We start from the raw sequence: 19,415 nt of genomic DNA on the forward strand, positions 1-19,415 counted from the left end.
TATGTATTTTGATAAACAGATTCATAATATTCTTATCTTTGACTATACTTTCATCAACTTTTATCAACAAGCCCTGAAAAAACACAGGCCATATTTTCTGCATGTTTGATAATGACTACTTTCCATTGTCCTGCTCCAATTAATCCTTAAGCTTCCCTACCTCTATAAGTTCTATACCTCTATTTTGTCCTCCCTTATCTATGCATACATCTACCTTACAAATATATTATATTATATATATCTTATATGCTTACCTTTTCCTACTAGACTTGAACTCTGAATAAGACTAGGAACTATGTCTTGGCTATCTTTGTGTCCATTGCCAGCACAGCACTTGTCACCGAGCAAACACTCAGCAAACATTTAGTGAATAAATGATTAAATAAATGTATGAAATGTTAATTGAGAAAAATGAAATGTTTGATAAAGTGAATAAGTCTGAGAAAGATGAAAAAAAAAACTAAAAACCCATAGAAAAAAAAAACCCAGATCAGTTAATTTCTAATTTAAAAGGTACCATCATTTTCTTATAACAACATATTCAGATCTACACTGCTAAAATTTTTAGTACAATTTGATAATAAAAGCATAAAGAATAATACAATAAACATATTTGTTCTCAATCCACAACCTTAGAGATAAAACATTACCAACAGAGTTTTAACTTGCTTTCTAGCTTTTTGTTTATTTTATAGGGGTAGACTAAAGACAATTTCAAATATATGACAAAGAAATAAGTTTACAGAACTGTACTTTGTGTCCTTAACTCACTTTTCCGTTTTGAAGAATATTGCACAACCGTCCACATGCTTTCTCTCCTGCTCAGACATGATTTTGGCACGTGACTTTGGAGAAAAAAATCCATCATATCCACGCTCCTTCAACGCTGGCAGAAAGAGAGTGAAGTATTGCTCTGTTTCCACTTCCTGAGATGAAAGAAAAGTTATCATCTACATGACAGTGGAAACTGATTAAAATAAAAAATTCTTAGCATTATGAGTAAAGTTTAATATAAAATAAATTATGTAACAAAAGTTATCTATTCTTACCTTATTGTTAGCAGCTGCCATTTCAGCTTTTAAAAGCTGAAAGAACCAGAAAGGTTACATGATTTTCTCATGCTCACACACAGCTAGTTAGTAGCAGGTGTAGGACTACATTTCAGGTCTCTTGACTCCCAACTGAGAGTTCATTCCACTATACTTCATTTCCTCAAGACTAATTATTAAACAAAGAAAGTTGATCATATGATAGATCAGGTGGTAGGGAATAGTAAATTTTATATTTAAAAAAGGTAATTTTAAAAATTATTCATCCTTCTCAACTCTGGTTGAAAGGAATAACCAAGAGTGAGAAGGATAAGATCTAGAAAAAAAAAAATTCTACTTTAAGGAATTTTGAGGTATCGGGATACACCAATCACCACTGGTCTCTGCTAACTTAGTAATTATTAAGTTAGACTATTTTATTCTTTGACCCATAAAAATATAACAGATCTTTCCAAATGAAATAATCAAATAAGAAGACAATGACCTATGTACGAATGCTCAAAATGGCATTATTTTATAACCACCAAAACCCATAAACAGCCAAAAATGTTCAACAGTAGGCAAAAGGCTAAATTAAGATATATTCATATAACTAATTGTTTTTGGAGAATTTTCATAACAAAGTATACTAAGTGAAATCAACAAGAAACAAAATGTCAACAATGTGATTCCAATTTTACTCTGAAAATATATCTGTAAATAAATAGATAAAGTAGGGGAAAAAAAAAACTGTCTAGAAGAAAATACACCAGAAATTTTAATACAGCAATTATCTCTGCAATATGGATTTACGCAATTCCGCCCCATCATGCTTTGTTTTTTCAAAGTTTTAACTTCTCTATAATAAATGTTTTTATAATATACTATGACTTTCATTAAGAAAACATTTTTTAAAATTCTTTTTATCCTTCAAACTATGCTTGAAGGTTGTAAGATTGTTATTACTAAAATATTCAATTAAAAGGAGGAAAATAAAGTAACTACAAAAGCCTACTTTTGTTTTGCCTCCTCCTACCCCCGTTATGTGTCATTTCTGAGTATAGAAAAAGATGTTTACTTCTTGTTTTTTCCCAGGAAGTCATAAGAACTACAGACAAAATAAAAGAAAATTATCAAATTACTCTAGCAGGAAAAAAAAAATTAAGTATTTTTCCTCAGACTATGCTGGAAAGGATAAGTGAAATTATAACATTAAAAAAAAATTTTAACATCTTTAAGCACTTAATATGCTTTGAAAGTTGCTAGGAAAAAAAACATTAAAATCTTCTCATAAACCTTGGCTAATAATTACCTAAGTTTTAAAAAGAAGCAAGAAAGGTGCTGATTCTTCAGTTATATTCATTATAACAAAGTGTTATCAAACAGAAGAGTTTAAATCCCAGAGGTGGTCTTTAGAGTAAGACAAAAAACACATTCTAGTACAATATTTTTAAATATTTTAAATGTTTATCTTTAGGGACAACTATGTGCAAAAACTATTTTGTTTGTTTTTACAGATTCCATTCTAAGTTAAAATTATATTCCTGAAAGATCAGCAGTCTTCTGCAGTTTTCTTTTCAGTAATACCAGTGATTTTTTTAATAGGTGAGTTATTTTCACTTAAGAAAGTAATAATGAAGAAAAGTGGATGGCTATACTAAGTCAGCAAAACTGTTTTGCTGTAGAAATGTCTTAAATGCCTGTCCTTTTGTTAAGAGCAGGAGAGAAAACAATTCCTTCGGAGTGCTGGTTTGAACACAGTATCTCTCCCAAAGGTAAGGATTTCTAAAATTTTTAAGTTCACCTTTAAGTTAAAGATAATTTAATTTCTATAGTGTTACCTGAAGACTAATGATATCTGCATCACAGTTAACAATTTCTTCCATAATTCCCTTTTTCCTGTATTCCCAGTTTAATGCCCAGGATGGGCAATAGCCATATAGCTGCCGGGTGGCGTATTTATCACATAACACATTGTAACACATAACCGTGAATGATGCTAAGAAGTGGGAGAAAAAAACAGACAAAAGGGAGAAAATTAGGCATCTTTTGCTAAAGCAATATCACGAGTATACCAGCACAAGCACACACACCACATACTCCAAATATCATCATTGTGAAATGCCTACAGCAAGATTTGTCTGTTAATCTATATCTACTAAAACATCACTGGAATCCATCATACAAAAGTTCTTTTACTAGTCTGGAATTAGACTAAAGGTTCACATTTGAGATTTTTAGGAAATTTATTTTAACAAATAATTCAAATTTTAAATCAGAATGCTAATTCTTTGCATGTAATTTACTGTGCAAAGCTTCTCTCCATAAATGGAACAAAAGTAAACTTAAGCTTTGTTCAAATTAAAGGACTCTAATTTCATGATTTTTTCTTAACAAAATATCCATACTTAATACTTCTTTGGGCCTCTCTCTGCTCCAAGCCAGGAGGGGATGGACTAACAGAGTTTAATTATAAGAGAATTTCTTTTTGCCAAATCAAATGTTCATTTCTGAAATAAAATTCTCCCTTTAAAATGTCCTCGAACTGTAAAAGGATTGTAAGCAAATTGAGCCAGGAGAAGATCGTTTGTATCCTTGCTCTTCAAAGTGTGCTCTAAGGACCACCAGCATCATCTACCTTCTAGGAACTTAGAGATGCAGAATCTCAGCTGACCAAGAACTAGTGAATCAGCATTAGCAATTTAACAAAAACACCAAATGTTTCACATGCAAGTTAAAGTTTGAAAAGCCCTGATTTTTATCAGCAATTCTCTATCCTGGCTGTCCATTAGAATCATTCTGTAACACTTTGGAGAAAAAATGCTGATATCCAGGGCCCCACTTCAGACTAATTAAGGTAGAATACTGGGGTCTGGGTATTCATATTTTTAAAAAGCATCCCAGGAGATTATAACAGGCAAGCATGGATGAGTATCATTCATTTAGATAAAATGTGAGGGATCCAATGTAAAATAACATTTGAGGTTGGTGTCAGATTTATATGACTGGAAAGGTAGTAAGAGAAACTTATTTTTCAATGGTCACCTGTGATTCTGATTGGTGGCCAGGTTGTATACTGGGGCATAAATTTCAGTTTGAGATAATTTGTATCCTCTGGTTATTTATCTGGGAAATAATCCCAAGGCATTTAATATCTTCAGAGTCACTACATTCTGAAGTGAGCACCCTGAGTTCACCTAACCCCTCTTGATTTAAAATGTCCTTTAGAAGTGAAGGGAAAAGTAAGGCAGATGGTTACTTGCCTCATTCAGTTTTTCTTCAAGACTTTGTGATTTTTGATATTTTACAGAAAAGGCCAGAGATTGCAATTCTATAATACATACAAAACTCCTTATACTACAGCCAATGCCTGAAACTGAACCAGCAATTTTTAAACAGGAGAAAATTAATTAAGTCACTATTATAGCTACTCTCTTACACCTTTTTATACCTGGAAGCTTTTCATTATCTTTGGTTTGATTCCTACACTGTTCAGTTACTATTATTGTTTTATGGCTACAAACCATGTTTAACTGGCCATTTATTATACACATACTCTCCATGTAGCAGAAGTAGTACAAGGTATTTTTTAATAATCTCTTTTTTAGCACTCAAATTCTACTCAATGAAGAACCACACATTCCAAGAAAAATCCATACAAGGAAAACCCAAGAACATATTACTTTTAGATTACAGCAACTAATGAAAATTTGTTTCTGTTGTTCCTTTTCTTAATGGATAGTAGCTCTGTAAAATTAAGAAAGCTTTTCTTCAAGAATGTGTTCACTCCTGCTCAAAAAGGGATTACTGTGAAAATTAGAAAATGGCCTTTTTACTATCAGAAGAAAGAATTACACACTAGGGAAGGTCAAGTATAAAATAAGTCCACCTAACTTAAGGCTTTGTAGAAAACCTTAGGTATTCCTTTCACTCAGAGCATCAATATGCATCCTGATAATATTAGTGTTATTTGTGATAACACTGACAGATGCCTCCTGTAGCAGACTCATACTATGGCTCTGTGGTGTGGTGGTGTAAAAATTATTACCTCTGGAAGATACAGAAATATATTGTATATTACAATACTTCTCAGTGTTAAAATACAAACAGAACCATGAAGATGTTACACTTCCCATAGTTTCAAATACATCATTACCCCAATACCAAAGCAAACAATTTGTTCTGAATCCTTTATTTCTTAACTTAAAAAAATGAAAAACAAAAATCACCTAACAAATACAGGGCTTTAAACTGTTAAAAATGTACACAATAAATCTTAAAAACTGTGATTTACTCTTTAAAAATTACTGATTTGACCTTCATATTGAAACAGTAAAATTTTCGTTTGTTAATTTTAACTTAAATTTGTTAATTTCATGAAATTAGATAACATGAAAACTACTCTTGTGTTTAAAAAAGATATTTGGAGAAATACTAATTTATAACTTATTTTAAGTAGACGCTCCAACCCAAAAACGTCTGATCTGCTTAAGCCATATAAGTGTCAAATCATTATTGGTCCCCTGAAAAAGATAAAATTTTATATTTTCTAGACTAGATACAGTTCTAGAAATGCTAGATTATACCCTTAAATTACTCAAATACTTACCCTGTACCATTTCTGCACCCATGGATTGGTGTCATATTTTATTGCCAATACAGCAAATAAATACCCCAGTCTAAATTATTCTTCCAAAAGAATGCTAATATCAGTACCTACATAGTTTAAAATTTTTCAAAAGAAAATTCTTTACTGCTCATTTTCTCAAATCACCCAATACAACATGTGAAGGTGTTCTTCAGAAAGCAGCATTACAAGGAATAATTTTAAAATCAAGAGCAGCATCAAGGTATGAGATATTGCTACATAAACCCATCTTTGTGTTGACCTATTTTTTTTTAAATGCTGACTTTTTAAAGTCTATCCATTAATATGTTTAAACTCATCTCCCTGCAGGAGGTAAAAGGAAGCCCTGTTAATTATAGATCACAAAGCCCAGTTGGTATTCCAAGTATTTCTAAAAAAGTCAAGGAAGAAAAAGAAAAACTGTTTACCTGAGGGCAGAATTTGGTCTCGTTCTTTTAATGTAATCCATGGCCTCGGAGGAAGCTGCTCTGGGTGAACTGGAAAAAGAATTGCTTTAAACATTAGTTAATTGCATGTGTTTCTAAAATTAGTATCATTTACTTTATAATATCAAATTAGCTTTTGCTTTCTCTTCAGCTCTAATGGTCTACAAACTGACTTAGAAACTTAACACTGACATTTACTGAAGATTTAGAAACCAAAGAAGTTTAAGAACAGCTAGGCATAAAACACAGAACTAATATCAGAAAAGAATACTAGGGAACTCATCAATGGGGTTTCCACTTATGTGGTATTTATGAAAAGTAACTATTTAAAACGTTAAGTACAATCTTATGTTTTAATTACATATATAAATTGTATTGACTCAGCCTTGCTCCTGCTGAGAAAACAAAGCCAGGTGAAGCTCTAACATACTGATGAACAAAACACTCAAACATCTTAAAAAAAAAAAAAAAAAAACATAGAATAATTGAATATTTTAATGAAGCTTTTGTTTCCTAATTTTAATCTCTCTCTCCTAATGCCAATGTAAAGCAGGAGATAAAAATAGAACACTGTACAGACAAAAAAGCACTGGTTAAATATTAATTGCTCAGATATGCTTATCAATACCAAAGAACTATAAGCTGCCCAACCACCAGATGAAAAAAAATACACTGAAGTTAAGATTTTTCTTCTTCCTCTTAAAAATCTTTGCAATTACAGGACAACTTGAGTCAAGATTCCAAAATTTTCCAGGGGATACAAGGAAATGTGTTCCTTTAAAACAAAACAACCCATCTTCAACAAGTCACTGTCAAATTTTGACCAAAGTATCCAAGATCTTAAAAAGTATCACTTCACTAGCCATTCTGGTATTCCATAGGTCTACCTGGAGGACGTCTGTTTTAGCATCCAGACTTTTCAGAGAGGAATGAATATTATTTGGCATATTCTGTATCTTGCCAAGAAAGGAATAAAGGTTATCATAAAATGACAAACAAATCCCCAGCTGGTTCAACATACTGAATCCTGGAAAATGATGTTGCCTGCTATGAGTGCCATGCCAGGATCTTTGCAACTGTCTCAAAATGGAAAGCTCAAGATAAAAATAAAATGAAGAGGAAACAAGCAGGTTTCTAGATGTTGGGATCCTTATCAGCAAATTAAACCTAACCTGGCTTGGTTAAAAATTCAGAAATCATGAAATTTCTCTAAATAAAATAAGTAAAGTCAACATTCTGGTGCTTCCCAAATCTTAACTAATACATCACAATATATCAGGTAAGTAAAATGCCTAGTATCTGCCAGTAAAATTCACAGAGCCAATACACATTTAATAAGACTCTCTATATTTTACCAGTAACTAGGAAAATTTCAAAGATGAAATAGCATGTTTATTTGCTCTGACTGACAACAAATTTTGAAGTTTAATAATATCTAGAGTTGGTGATGGTGATAAGAAACAGCGACTTGCATGTAAAGCTGATGGGACTATAAATTGGCACAGCTACCTGGGAGGGAAAATTGGCATCATCTTACAAATTTAAAACAGGCATGTCCCTATGACCCAGCAATTCTATTTCCTGGGATCAGCCCTATCACATATCTGCTTAAAGTAGCATTAAAAAATATATTACATATACCACGTTTATAATAGAAAAATAATGGGAAATGACTATGTAATAGACATATTAAGGAATTCTATGCTGCAGTTTAAAATAAAAGGAATAGATATATGTGCTAAAGTATTGAGTAAAAAGAAGCAGAAAATATACATCATAATAAAATGTGATATATTTTACTAGACAATAAAAAACCCACTTGTAAAGTAATACTACAAAATTTCCACTAGTATATAGTTTTTAATTTTAATATTTACTTAATCCCTTATATAAAAATATTGTAATTCAGCATGTAATCGATATGAAAATTATTGAGATATATTACACTTCTTTCTGTTCCTATGTCTTCAACATCTGGTGTTCATTTTTCACTCACAGCGCATCTCATTCAGACATCATTTTCATCGGACATACTTGATATTTGGAATTTGCAAAATTTTTTAACTGCAATTTTATTGAGATACATTCACATAACATACCAGTATAATTTCTGTATGTAAATGCCTACAAAAAAGCCTGTAAGGAAACACTCAATTTACAAGTGTTACCTACATGGAGAAGACAGGGACTAAGGGTGGCAGTCAAAGGAAATATTAGCCTTAATAGGAATTTTAACATTTTTACAAGGAGGATAATACATTCATTTGTGGAATATATTTAAAATTAATTTTTTAAAAAGATAAAACTTTATGGCCAATGAAGGATAGGAAGACAAAGTTATATCAGCTACCATCAAATAAAATAAAGACTGTTTAATAGGTAAATCCATATGGTCCTACACACGGTACCAGAATTTGGATTAAAATTGAAGAGAAATCTGTCTTTATTATGAATAGAAAGGAAGATATAATAGTTAACATCTTAATTTATCTCTTAGCATCATAGTTGAAATTTGATGAAACAGTAATTCTCAGCAAGGAAAGGAAGAAACATGCCCTAGGGAGGATTCTCAGAACCATATAAAGGACCGCTATGCTAAAGAATACAGTCCATCACGAGAGAACAACTTGGTCTTTGCCAAGCTTTCAAGAAAGTCAGCAACCAGACATAACACAAAGATGTGCCAAATATCTCTGACAAATAACTAAGAAACTACTAAGAGTTGTAAATGATGAAGATGGTTGATACTTTTCTTAGCCTGGAGCAATCCCTCTGTTTATGACGCACTGAAGAAATGCCACTTGAATTCAAATACTTATTACCACATCTTCAAAACAGGATTGCTCTTTTACCTTACCACTGTCAAAATCTTTACCAAAGTCTTTATGTACAACTTATTTCATTAACACTATTAGTTCTCAGAATTATAAGAACATGGAAAAACAACCAGGAACATTACAGCGGAGTATATTATAACCTTAAAGAAAACAATACCAAAATATTTATATTATACTCATGAACTTCATGGGAAATGATGTAAATGGCAGATCCAGAGTCTTATCAATTATTCTTAAAATCTGGCTATCCAGGTTCCACTTTTAGAAATCATAAAATAGCTTCAGAACAACACTATCATTAAGAACAATTTAAAGTTCTTGACAAGCTACTAAAAGCATTTGTTTGAAGCAATAGGGGATTTAGCAAGTGAAGAATTACTAGCCACATTCCTGGAGAAGAAGGAAATCCAGAGAGATTCTGGGGGCCACTTTGTTCCCAGGAACATCTACTGATACCAGAAGAGACAGGTGACAGTATGAGAACCGACGAGAACTTTAGACAGATTCATAAAACTAATGGGATAAAACCGGGGTTCAGGATCTACCAAGAAAGGTAGGTAAAATTCCCCAGATTTGGACTTGGAATCTAAAAGACCTATACTCGGAGTAAATGTGAACAAAAACAGACATGCACTCAAAGGGATGGAAGCTCAGCTTCAAATAATTTCATTTCTTAATTGCTTTAAAGTGATCCAGGATTGTTAGTGACCTTAGCCAACCACCAGAAGCACACATAACACTATTACTTAAGTGAAAAAAAAAAAAAAAAAAAAAGCCAAATATATAAGAACAAAACACTATTTAGTGAAAACAAAGAAATACAACAACAACAACAACAAAATAGAAACAGAACCATAGTGGATCCAGATAATGTTCTTTTAAACAAAACTAAGGTAAGAAAAGACAAGATTGGGAGTGTTACAGACAAGTGAAAATTTAAAAATAATCAAACTGAAATTAAAATACTGAAAAATCCAATAATTGAAACTAAGAAATCAGTAGACGATTTTAACAGATTATACTCAGCTGAAGAGAAAATTAGCGAATTTGCTTCATCCTGGATATTTTCTAATTTTACAGAGACAAGAGGATGGGAAATAAAGAAAAGAACATAAGATATATAGAAGATATAGTGAAAATATCAATCATAAACATACTAGTGTCTCAAAAAAAAAAAAAGATGAAGCAGCAATATTTGAAGAAATAATGACAGAATTTACCAAAACTGACCACCAATTCAAGAAGCAATTCAAGAAAACAAAATCAGGCATAGGTATGTAAGGTAAACTGAAAGAAAAAGGAAAAAATCTTAACTGCAGAAAGAGGAAAAAACTGAAGGAAGCCTTTATGAGAAAGAAGACTTTTATTTTATATCAATTCAAGTTAACATTGTCAAACTGAAACTTAAGTGAGGCAAAAAGGAGGCACAAAATTTAGGGAAGTTCCAAAAAACTCAGTAATCAAGATAAATAATAAATAATGTTTCAATGCAATATTTTTAAAATAAAATTAATGCTAAAAAATTCATAATGAACAAAGTATTAAAAATTTAAATAAGACAGGATCCAAAACTGTACTTGCCTCATCCTAATCCTAGCCCTGGGTCACAGGTCATAGTTTGTCAAATTGATTTTTTTTTTAATATTGCATTACAATATTATTTATCCTAATTATTGAGTTTTTTGATGACTCTTTAAATTTTCCAACTGAGGCAAGTGTATCCCTTGCCAAACCCTAAGCCTGACCCTGGTTCAAGATCACAAAGCAATGGCTAGGTCAGAACTCTTCAAAGGAGCAACAATAAGACTAATATCTGACTTCCTGAGAGAGAAAATAGAAGCCAGAAAAAAAAACAGAATGCTTTTTTTCAATATGCTGAAAGAAAAGTACCAACCTAGAATTCTATATCCAGAGAAAATATCTATCAAAAATGAATATGAAATAAAGATGTTTGCAGACAAATAAAGATTAGCATGAATAGAATTGCTAAAGGATATTCTTCAGGCAGAAGAAAACTGATTCCAGGTGGAAGCTCAGGGATGCAAACAGGAATGAAGAGCAACAAAATGTAAATGTGTGAAAAATCTAAAAAAATGTTTATTGTATAAAGCAATAATATTAATGGATTTTAAAATATATATGTAATTAAAATATATATGGTAAGTGGAGTTAAGAATTTTTAAGCCTTACATTGTTCAGAAAGAGGTAAAATTACTCATTCATAATCGAGTTTCATAAATCAAGGATGAATTTCATAATCTTTAGGATAACTACTAAAAGAATAAAAGACAGTGTAACTACCAAACTGATAGAGGGCAAAACTGAAATAGCAAATTAAAAAAAAAAAAAAAATCCAAAGGAGAGGCAAGAAAGAAGAAAAAATGAATCTAAAACAGGCATGACAAACAGAAAGCAAACAGTAAATTGGTATATTTAAAACCCAGTATGTCAATAGTTTCATTAAATTAATAGACTAAATGCTCTAAATAAAAGACAGAAATTGCCACACATTCAATATTACATTGTTTAAAAGAGACACTCTAAAATATAGAGAAACTGGCTTCCATTTCTGGAACAGGATGATACAGACACAACTTTCTCTCCACCTCCCCTTCAAATACAGTTAAATATCCTAAAAATAATTCAATAGATAATTAGTTACAAAAGGACTCTGATGAAAGGTAGAAAGAGGAAGTAGAGTAGCTAGGGACACTGGGACTTAAAGAAAGATACTTTGGTGTATTCCCTTGGTTTATTTTTATCTCCCATACATACCTCGCTATGAGCTAAAGAGCCCTGCAATCCGGAGACACCAGGACTAGAGGAGGGAAACAAACAAATAAACCAAACACACACCAAAAAAACAAGAAAACCCTGATTTCTCTGACCAGGAGGAGAAGCCCAGTAGAAACTAGGTGGAGCAGCGATGGCTCAATCTGCCCAAGGCAGCATCTCCAGCCCGAGTCCAAGAGGGCTAACTCACCCCACACATCACAGTGGCTAGCAGCATAGGACCTGATTTGCCCATAGTGAGGGTGTCAGCTGAGCCCAGGAGGCCTGCCAGAACCTAGACCCTAAACATATGCAGTGTAATTGCCACTAAAATAGAAGATTTCAATAGGATCAAGAATTTCTTAATGTAATATCCAAAATGTCCAGGGTGCAATAAAAAATTACTAGCTATACCAAGAGACCAGGAAAATCACAACTTAAGTGAGAAAAGACCATTGACAGATACCAACACTGAGCTAAATCAAATGTAAGAATTATCTGACAGAGATTTGAGCAGCCATCATAAAACTGCTTCAACAAGTTAATTGCAAATTCCCTTGCAAAAATGCTAAAATCAGGAAACTTGAGAACAAATCAACAGAATTTACTCAATGTGAACAACAGAGAGAAAATAGCCTGAAAAAATGAGCAGAGCCTCAGTGACCCATAGGACTATAATAAAAGATCTAACATTCATACATCAGAGTCCCAGAAGAAGAGAAAGAATGTGGTGCTGAAAAAGAATTCTAAGAAATAATGGCTGAAATGTTTCCAAATGTGTCAAAACATACAAACCTATAAATTCAAGAATGCAAGCACTCCAAATAGAATAAACCCAAAGAAATCCACACCAAAACACATCATAATTAAATTTCTGAAAACTAAAGACAATGAAAATCTTAAAAAAAAAAAAAAAAAAACAATGATGCATATACCAATTACAATGAGAGTGAAATTTTCATCTTAAACCATGGAGGCCAGAAAGAAGTGGTACAACATTTTTCAAGTGCTGAAAGAAAAAAACTATTAACTGCAAAATCTATAGTACTGAAACTATCCTTCAGAAATGAAGGAGAAATCAAGACAGTCTCAGACAAAAAAAACAAAAAAAACAAAAAACAGACATTGTCACTAGCAGACCTGTCCTTAAAAAATGGCTAAAGGAAGCTCTCCAAAAAAAAGTACATTGCAGAAGAACTGGAAATTCAAAAAGAAAAGAAAAACGGAACATATAAAATTAGGTAAATATATAGATTATCCTTCTCCACTTATGATGGTGAAGCAAAAATTAAATCATCTATTGTGATCCTCAATGTAGATAGAAAATTAAATTAGAGAAAATTATATTTTTAAAAGTGGGAGTGGGGGGTGGTGTGGTGAAGGGACCTAAGTGGAAGTAAAGCTTTAATACTTCACTTGAATTGGTAAAACATCATAATTTGTAGCATATAAGTTGTGTATGTATATTGTAATATCAAGAACAAGCATTAAGAAAATGATACAAAACAATATATTCAAAACAGCATAAATACAAGATAGAAGCCAAGAAAAGAGAGAGGAAAAAAAACAAAATAATTAATAAACATGGCAGAATTAAATTCTAGCATATCAATAATCACTTTAATGTAAATGCTGTAAATATGCAATTTAAAATACAAAGACTGGCTGAGCGGATTAAAAACATGGCATATGGTCCAAATATATACTGTCTTTAAGAAACTCACCTCAAATTTTACAACAACACAGGTAGGCTGAAAGTAAGAGAGTGGAGAAACATATACCATGCTAACAATTAAAAAAAAAAAAAAAAAAAAAGCAAGTGTGGCCATATTAATATCAGATAAAACAGACTTCAAAGCAAAGAAAACTACAAGGGACAAAGGCAGCCATTACATAATGATAGAAGGATTGATCTACCAAAAGATGTAGTGACCTTAAATGTGTACTAACCAAACAACAGGGCTTCAAATACATGAAGCAAAAAATGACAAAAGCTGAAAGGAGAAACAAACCCATAACTATAGTTGTGGATATCAACACCCCAATATAAGCAATTGATAGAAATACTACATAGAAATTAGCGAAGATATAGAAGGAGAGAACACCAAATGACCAATATGATCTAATTTACAGCTATAGAACACTCCACACAACAATGCAAATTACACATTCTTTTCAAGCATCCATGCAATATTCAACAAGATAGGCCATATCCTGGATCACAAAGCAGACTTCAACAAATTTAAAATACTTGAAATAACAAAAAATATGGTTTCCAACCATAATAGAATCAAAAAAATCAGTAACAGAAAGAAAACAGGAAAATCAAAAACAATTGGAAATTAAACGATATATTTCCAAATAATCCATTGGTCAAAGATGAAGTCTAATGAAATTTTTAAGAATATATTAAACTGAATGAAAATGAAAATAAAACATACCAAAATTTCTGGGATGCAGATAAAGCAGCACTGAGAAGGAAATTTATGGTGCTAAAGGAAAAGGATTAAATCAATTACATAAGTTCCTAGTTCAAGAAACTAAAAAAAAGAACAAAATAAACCCAAAGCAATCAGAAGGAAGGAAATAAGGTACTAGTGACACATGAAAAGAACAGAAACAGATACACAATGTAAATTCTAACCAAAAGAGAACTCATGTAGCTATACCAACATCAAAGAAGATTTTAAGGAAAAGAGCAGCAGAATGATAAAAGGTTCAAATCACCAGGAAGATAAAACACATGATAACATACCCTCAACATATATAATTTAAAAGATGAAAGAACTACAAAAAGAAGTAGACAAATCTACAAAGTCGGAGATTTTAACATAGCTCTATCAGTAATGAATGAATAGACCATACAGACAAGCATTAACTATAAAGAAAAAACAAACAATACAATTAACAAACTTCAAAAAAGATACATAGAGTACTGCCCTGAACAACTGCAGAATGCACATTCTTCTCAAGTACACACACAACATTTATAATTAAGCAAGTGCTGGACAATAAATAACAAATTTTTAAGGCTCTAAATCATATCAGAGTTCTCTGATCACAATGGAACTAGGCAAAGAATCTATGACACAGTCAGGGACAACTAGTAAATAGTCTGGAATAACCGTTTGGGGGAAATCCATGATTGGACACACATCATATACCAGTCTGGAATGGGTAAAAGGACGGAGACCACGACATAGAACTGTGAGTAAAACCCCCTGACACTGTGGAGGCAGTGCCCCTCTAGCACACGGCAGGCTGAGTCGGAACTTGTCTGTGGGAATAAGAAGCATTCTCTACTGGAAGCAAGGAAAGGTAACTCAACCAAGTTCCAATACGGGTTTTAATTACCAAATTTGGTCTACAAGCACAGATAAACCCAGAGCAAGCAAAAAAGGAACCCTAAGGTCTCTCCCAGCAGAGAGGAGGTGGGGCTGACAGAAAAATAGAAAAATAAATAAACAAACAAACAGAGGCTTTTGGAGACAGCTGAGCTCAGAATACTGGAAAAAGGCTGTGTCGCAAGAAAAGGGGCCCACGGAACCAGGTACCAACTTCAGCTCTTGGCTAGAGAAACTGGGAGGCTGGGGACTGGTTCTGAAAAGGGGATTTCTTTCTTTTTTCTTTTTTTTCTCTCATTCTAAATAGCTCATTAGAGAAAGCCTCAGATATTTTCAATTTTCAGCACTGACCTAGGCAAGTGTGGAGTTAAGATAATCAGAAAGACTCAAGAAGTCAAGCGAAGGAGATAATTCCCTAAAGAGCATAACTTCCTAGAAGAAGGGGGGAGGGCAGCTCAACTGGCTGCCTTGGCTCAGAGAATTCAGACCCCAGGGCCTGGAGGCGGTGGGTGGTGGAACAGCTTAAGCCTAAGTTTGGCTTCTTGACCACTCCCCTCCTCAGCAGGGACAGGAGCTGCTGAAAATCAGAAGCACTGCACTGCTTTATGCCAGTGGGGAGCTGTAGGCTGAAAATTGCTACCTGCTGGACAGGACAGGAAAAACACAGCTTCTAGAGGCCTCACAGGAAAGTGTGACAATCTTCTGGGGCTCCTCCTCAGGGAAACTTGATACTGATTACAACCTCCTCCTGAGACCCAGGCACATCTGGTCCGGGAAAATCTGATTGGGGGAATCAAGGAAACCAGATGCCTAGACAACAAAAAATTACAAGTCACCCAAGGAAAAATTAAGATATGGCCAACTTAAAGGAACAAACTTACACTTCAAATAAAATACAGGAGTTGAAACAACTAATTAAAGATGTTTAAACAAATATGCTAAAACAAATCAACGAGCTGAAGGAAAATGTGGCAAAAAAAGATGAAGGATATAAAGATGACACTGGGTGATCATAAAGAAGAACTTGTAAGCTTGAAAAAGCAAATGGCAGAACCTATGGGAATGAAGGCACAATAGAAGAGATGAAAAACACAATGGAGACATACAACAGATTTGAAGAAGCAGAAGAAAGAATTCATGAACTAGAGGACAGATCACCTGAAATCCTATACACAAAAGAACAGATAGGGAAAAGAATGGAAAAATATGAACAGCATCTCAGGGAACTGAATGACAATATGAAGCACAGGAATATACATGCCATGTGTGTCCCAGAAGGAGAAGAGAAGGGAAAAGCAGCAGAAACAATAATGGAGGAAACAATCACTGAAAATTTTCCCATCTTTTACGAAAGACATAAAACTACAGATCCAAGAAGCCCAACATACCCCAAACAAAATAGAATTGAATACACCTATTCCAAGACACATACTGATCAGATTATCAAATGTCAAAGACAAAGAATTCTGAAAGCAGCAAGAGAAAACTGATCCATCGCATACAAGGGAAACTCAATAAGACTATGTGTGGTTATCTCAGTAGAAACCATGGGGGCTAGAAATCAGTGGTAGGATATGTTTAAGATACTGAATGAGAAAAACTGCCAACCAAGAATTCTATAACCGGTAAAACTGTCCTTCAAAAATTAGAGAAAGTTTAAAATATTTTCAGACAGACAGACACTGAGAGAGTTTGTGAAAAAGATACCTGCTCTACAAGAAATACCAAAAGGAACACTATGGGCAGATAGGAAAAGACAGGAAAGAGAGGTTTGAGAGGCTAAAGGAAAGACAAAAGATAAAAACTGGGACTGTATAACTTAGTGAAACCTAGAGTAGTCAGTGATGATGATTAAATGTACTAATATAAGAATCTTTTTACAAATGAATGTCAACATTGCAAGGCTTGAAAACTGGATGGTACACAGGAAAAAAATACAATCAATGCAACCTAAAGTCTATAGTTAACAATAACATTGTAATATGCTTCCATTAATTGTAGTAAAGGCAATATACCAAAGCTAAATGTCTATAAGAGGGGGATAGAATGGAGTGGTATGGGATTCTTGGCATTGTTGTTTTATATTACCTTTTCATTGTATTTTATTTTACTTCAGTTTTTTCTTCTATTTTTTTAATTCCTCATTTTTTTTTCTCCTCTTCCTCTTTCTGTTGTAGAAACGGAAATGTCCTCATATGGATTGCATTTGTAAATATATAGCTATGTGATTATACCAGGAATCACTGATTGTTTACTTAGTACGGATAGTATAATGTGGGAATAAAATTGTTTAAAAAATAAACAGAGGGATTTAAGTGCTGGAGAAAATGTAGAGAGAGGGATGCACCAATTCACTGTTGGTAGGGAAGTAGAATGGTGCAGCCTATCTGGAGGGCAGTGTGGTGGTTCCACAGGAAGCTAAGTGTGGGGTTGCCATATGGTCCTGCAACCCTGCTATTGAGAGCAGGGACACAAGTGGACATTTGCACACTGGATGAAGGTGGCCTAAGGGTACACTGACTGAAAAATGGAATGGTGAATGGTGGTGTATACATCAAGGGAATACTGAGCGGTGGCAAGAATGAATGAAGTTGTAAGGCATGTAACTAGGTGAATGTACCTTGAGGACAGTATGTTGAATGAAATAAGCCAGAAACGAAAAGACAAACATTATAACACCTCATTAATATGTACTAGCAATAATGTGCAAACTCTGAGAACTGAATGTGGGAGCATCAGTTATCAGAAGGCTTACTGTAAAGGTTCCTAGACTGTAAGCTCTTACAGCAGTCACATCTATTCATGAGTTGTAGTGGTAATTTCTAAATTCTGAGATGCTGAGTTGTTTGTGTGTGACCTGGTCAGTCCCCAGAGCTTCAGGTTTCTAGTTGACACCTCAGACTGTGAGTGTTGGCATTGTCCCATCAAACAACTCTTAAAGAGGCTGAAAAGGAGATCAGACTTCAATTGGAGATGTGAATGAAATAGACTTGGTCGAGACTGGAGTTAGATCAGACTAATGGGTAGAGAATGATATGAGTAGAGAGGTCATTCTGTACTGGAGGTTACTCTCATGCGTTAGAGAGATCCCCTTTTAGTTTTTAGTTTATTAGAATAGCTAGAAGGAAATGTCTGAAACTGTTAAACTGCAATCTAATATCCTTGGTTCTTGAAGATGAGTGTATAACTATACAGCTTATACAGTGTGAATGTGTGATTATGAAAACGTTATGGCTCACACTCCCTTTATCCAGTGAATGGACAGATGAAAAGAAAAATGGGGGGAAAAAGTAAATGAATAACAGTGGGGGAAGAGGGGTAGAGGATGTTTTGGGTGTTCTTTTTTACCTTTATTTTTATTCTTATTTTTACTTTTAGTTTTTGAAGTAATGAAAATGTTCAAAAATTGATTGTGGTAATGAACACACACTTAAATGATGATACTGTGAACAACTGTTGTACACTTTGGATGACTGTATACGAACAGATTTCAATAAAATTGCATTTAAAAAAAAAAAAGAATCTATGACAAAGAAAACTAGAAGAACTCACCCTTGGAAAAGAAACTCCTAAATGACTCGAGTCAAAGAAGAAATGCTGATGGCTAGTAAAATATATTCTGAACTAAATGATAATGGAAAAAATAGAAATTAAAACTTGTGGAATATACATAAAAGCCATGTTTAGAGGGCAATTTATAAATGTATATATTGGGGAAAGAAAGAAAAACTAAAAGTTAATGATTTAGGTGTTCATCTCAAGAAGTTAGAAAAACAAGAGCAAATGAAACCCCAATAAAGTGAAAGGAAATAATGAAGATAAGAAATTAACGATATTGAAAACATATAATGACGAGAACCAACAAAGCTAAAAATTGGCTCTATTTTTCAAAGAAAAATAAACTGATAAATCCCTGGACAATACTAAACATAAAGAAAATAGATAAGACACATATAACTAATATTTGGAATGGAAATAAGAAATCGCTATGCATCCTACAGACATTAAAATGTCATAAAATTCCAAACAACATGACAATAAATTTGAAGATTTAAAGTGTGCCAATTTCCAGAAAACACAGCTTTCAGACACTGATACAAGGAGAAATGGAAAATAAGAATATTCCTACAGTATTAAAGAAATTACCAGTAATTAAAAGTTTCCTACCAAGAAACTTCAGAACCAGATATATTCTACCAAACATTTAAGAAAGAAATAACCTCAATCTTATAACTGAACTTCCAAATAATAGAAAATGATGAAATACTTCCCAAAAATTTTTATCAACACTTGAAAAGGACAAGGAAAATTACTGACCAATCTCAGGCACAATCACAGATGCAAAAAACCCTAAGTAAAAT

General features: G+C 33.2%; 1 protein-coding gene across 1 annotated transcript in view; it reads right to left on the reverse strand.

Moving 5' to 3' along the window:
- CNOT6L (CCR4-NOT transcription complex subunit 6 like) overlaps nucleotides 1-19,415 on the reverse strand; it is a 176,602-nt gene that overhangs the window by 67,693 nt on the left and 89,494 nt on the right. Inside the window, 3 exon segments of the mRNA XM_037830059.1 lie at nucleotides 772-926; nucleotides 2,870-3,027; nucleotides 6,084-6,152. Of these exon segments, the coding sequence (XP_037685987.1) occupies nucleotides 772-926; nucleotides 2,870-3,027; nucleotides 6,084-6,152 (382 nt within the window).

The sequence above is a fragment of the Choloepus didactylus genome, chromosome 3 (assembly GCF_015220235.1).
Source record: "Choloepus didactylus isolate mChoDid1 chromosome 3, mChoDid1.pri, whole genome shotgun sequence".
NCBI lineage: Eukaryota > Metazoa > Chordata > Mammalia > Pilosa > Megalonychidae > Choloepus > Choloepus didactylus.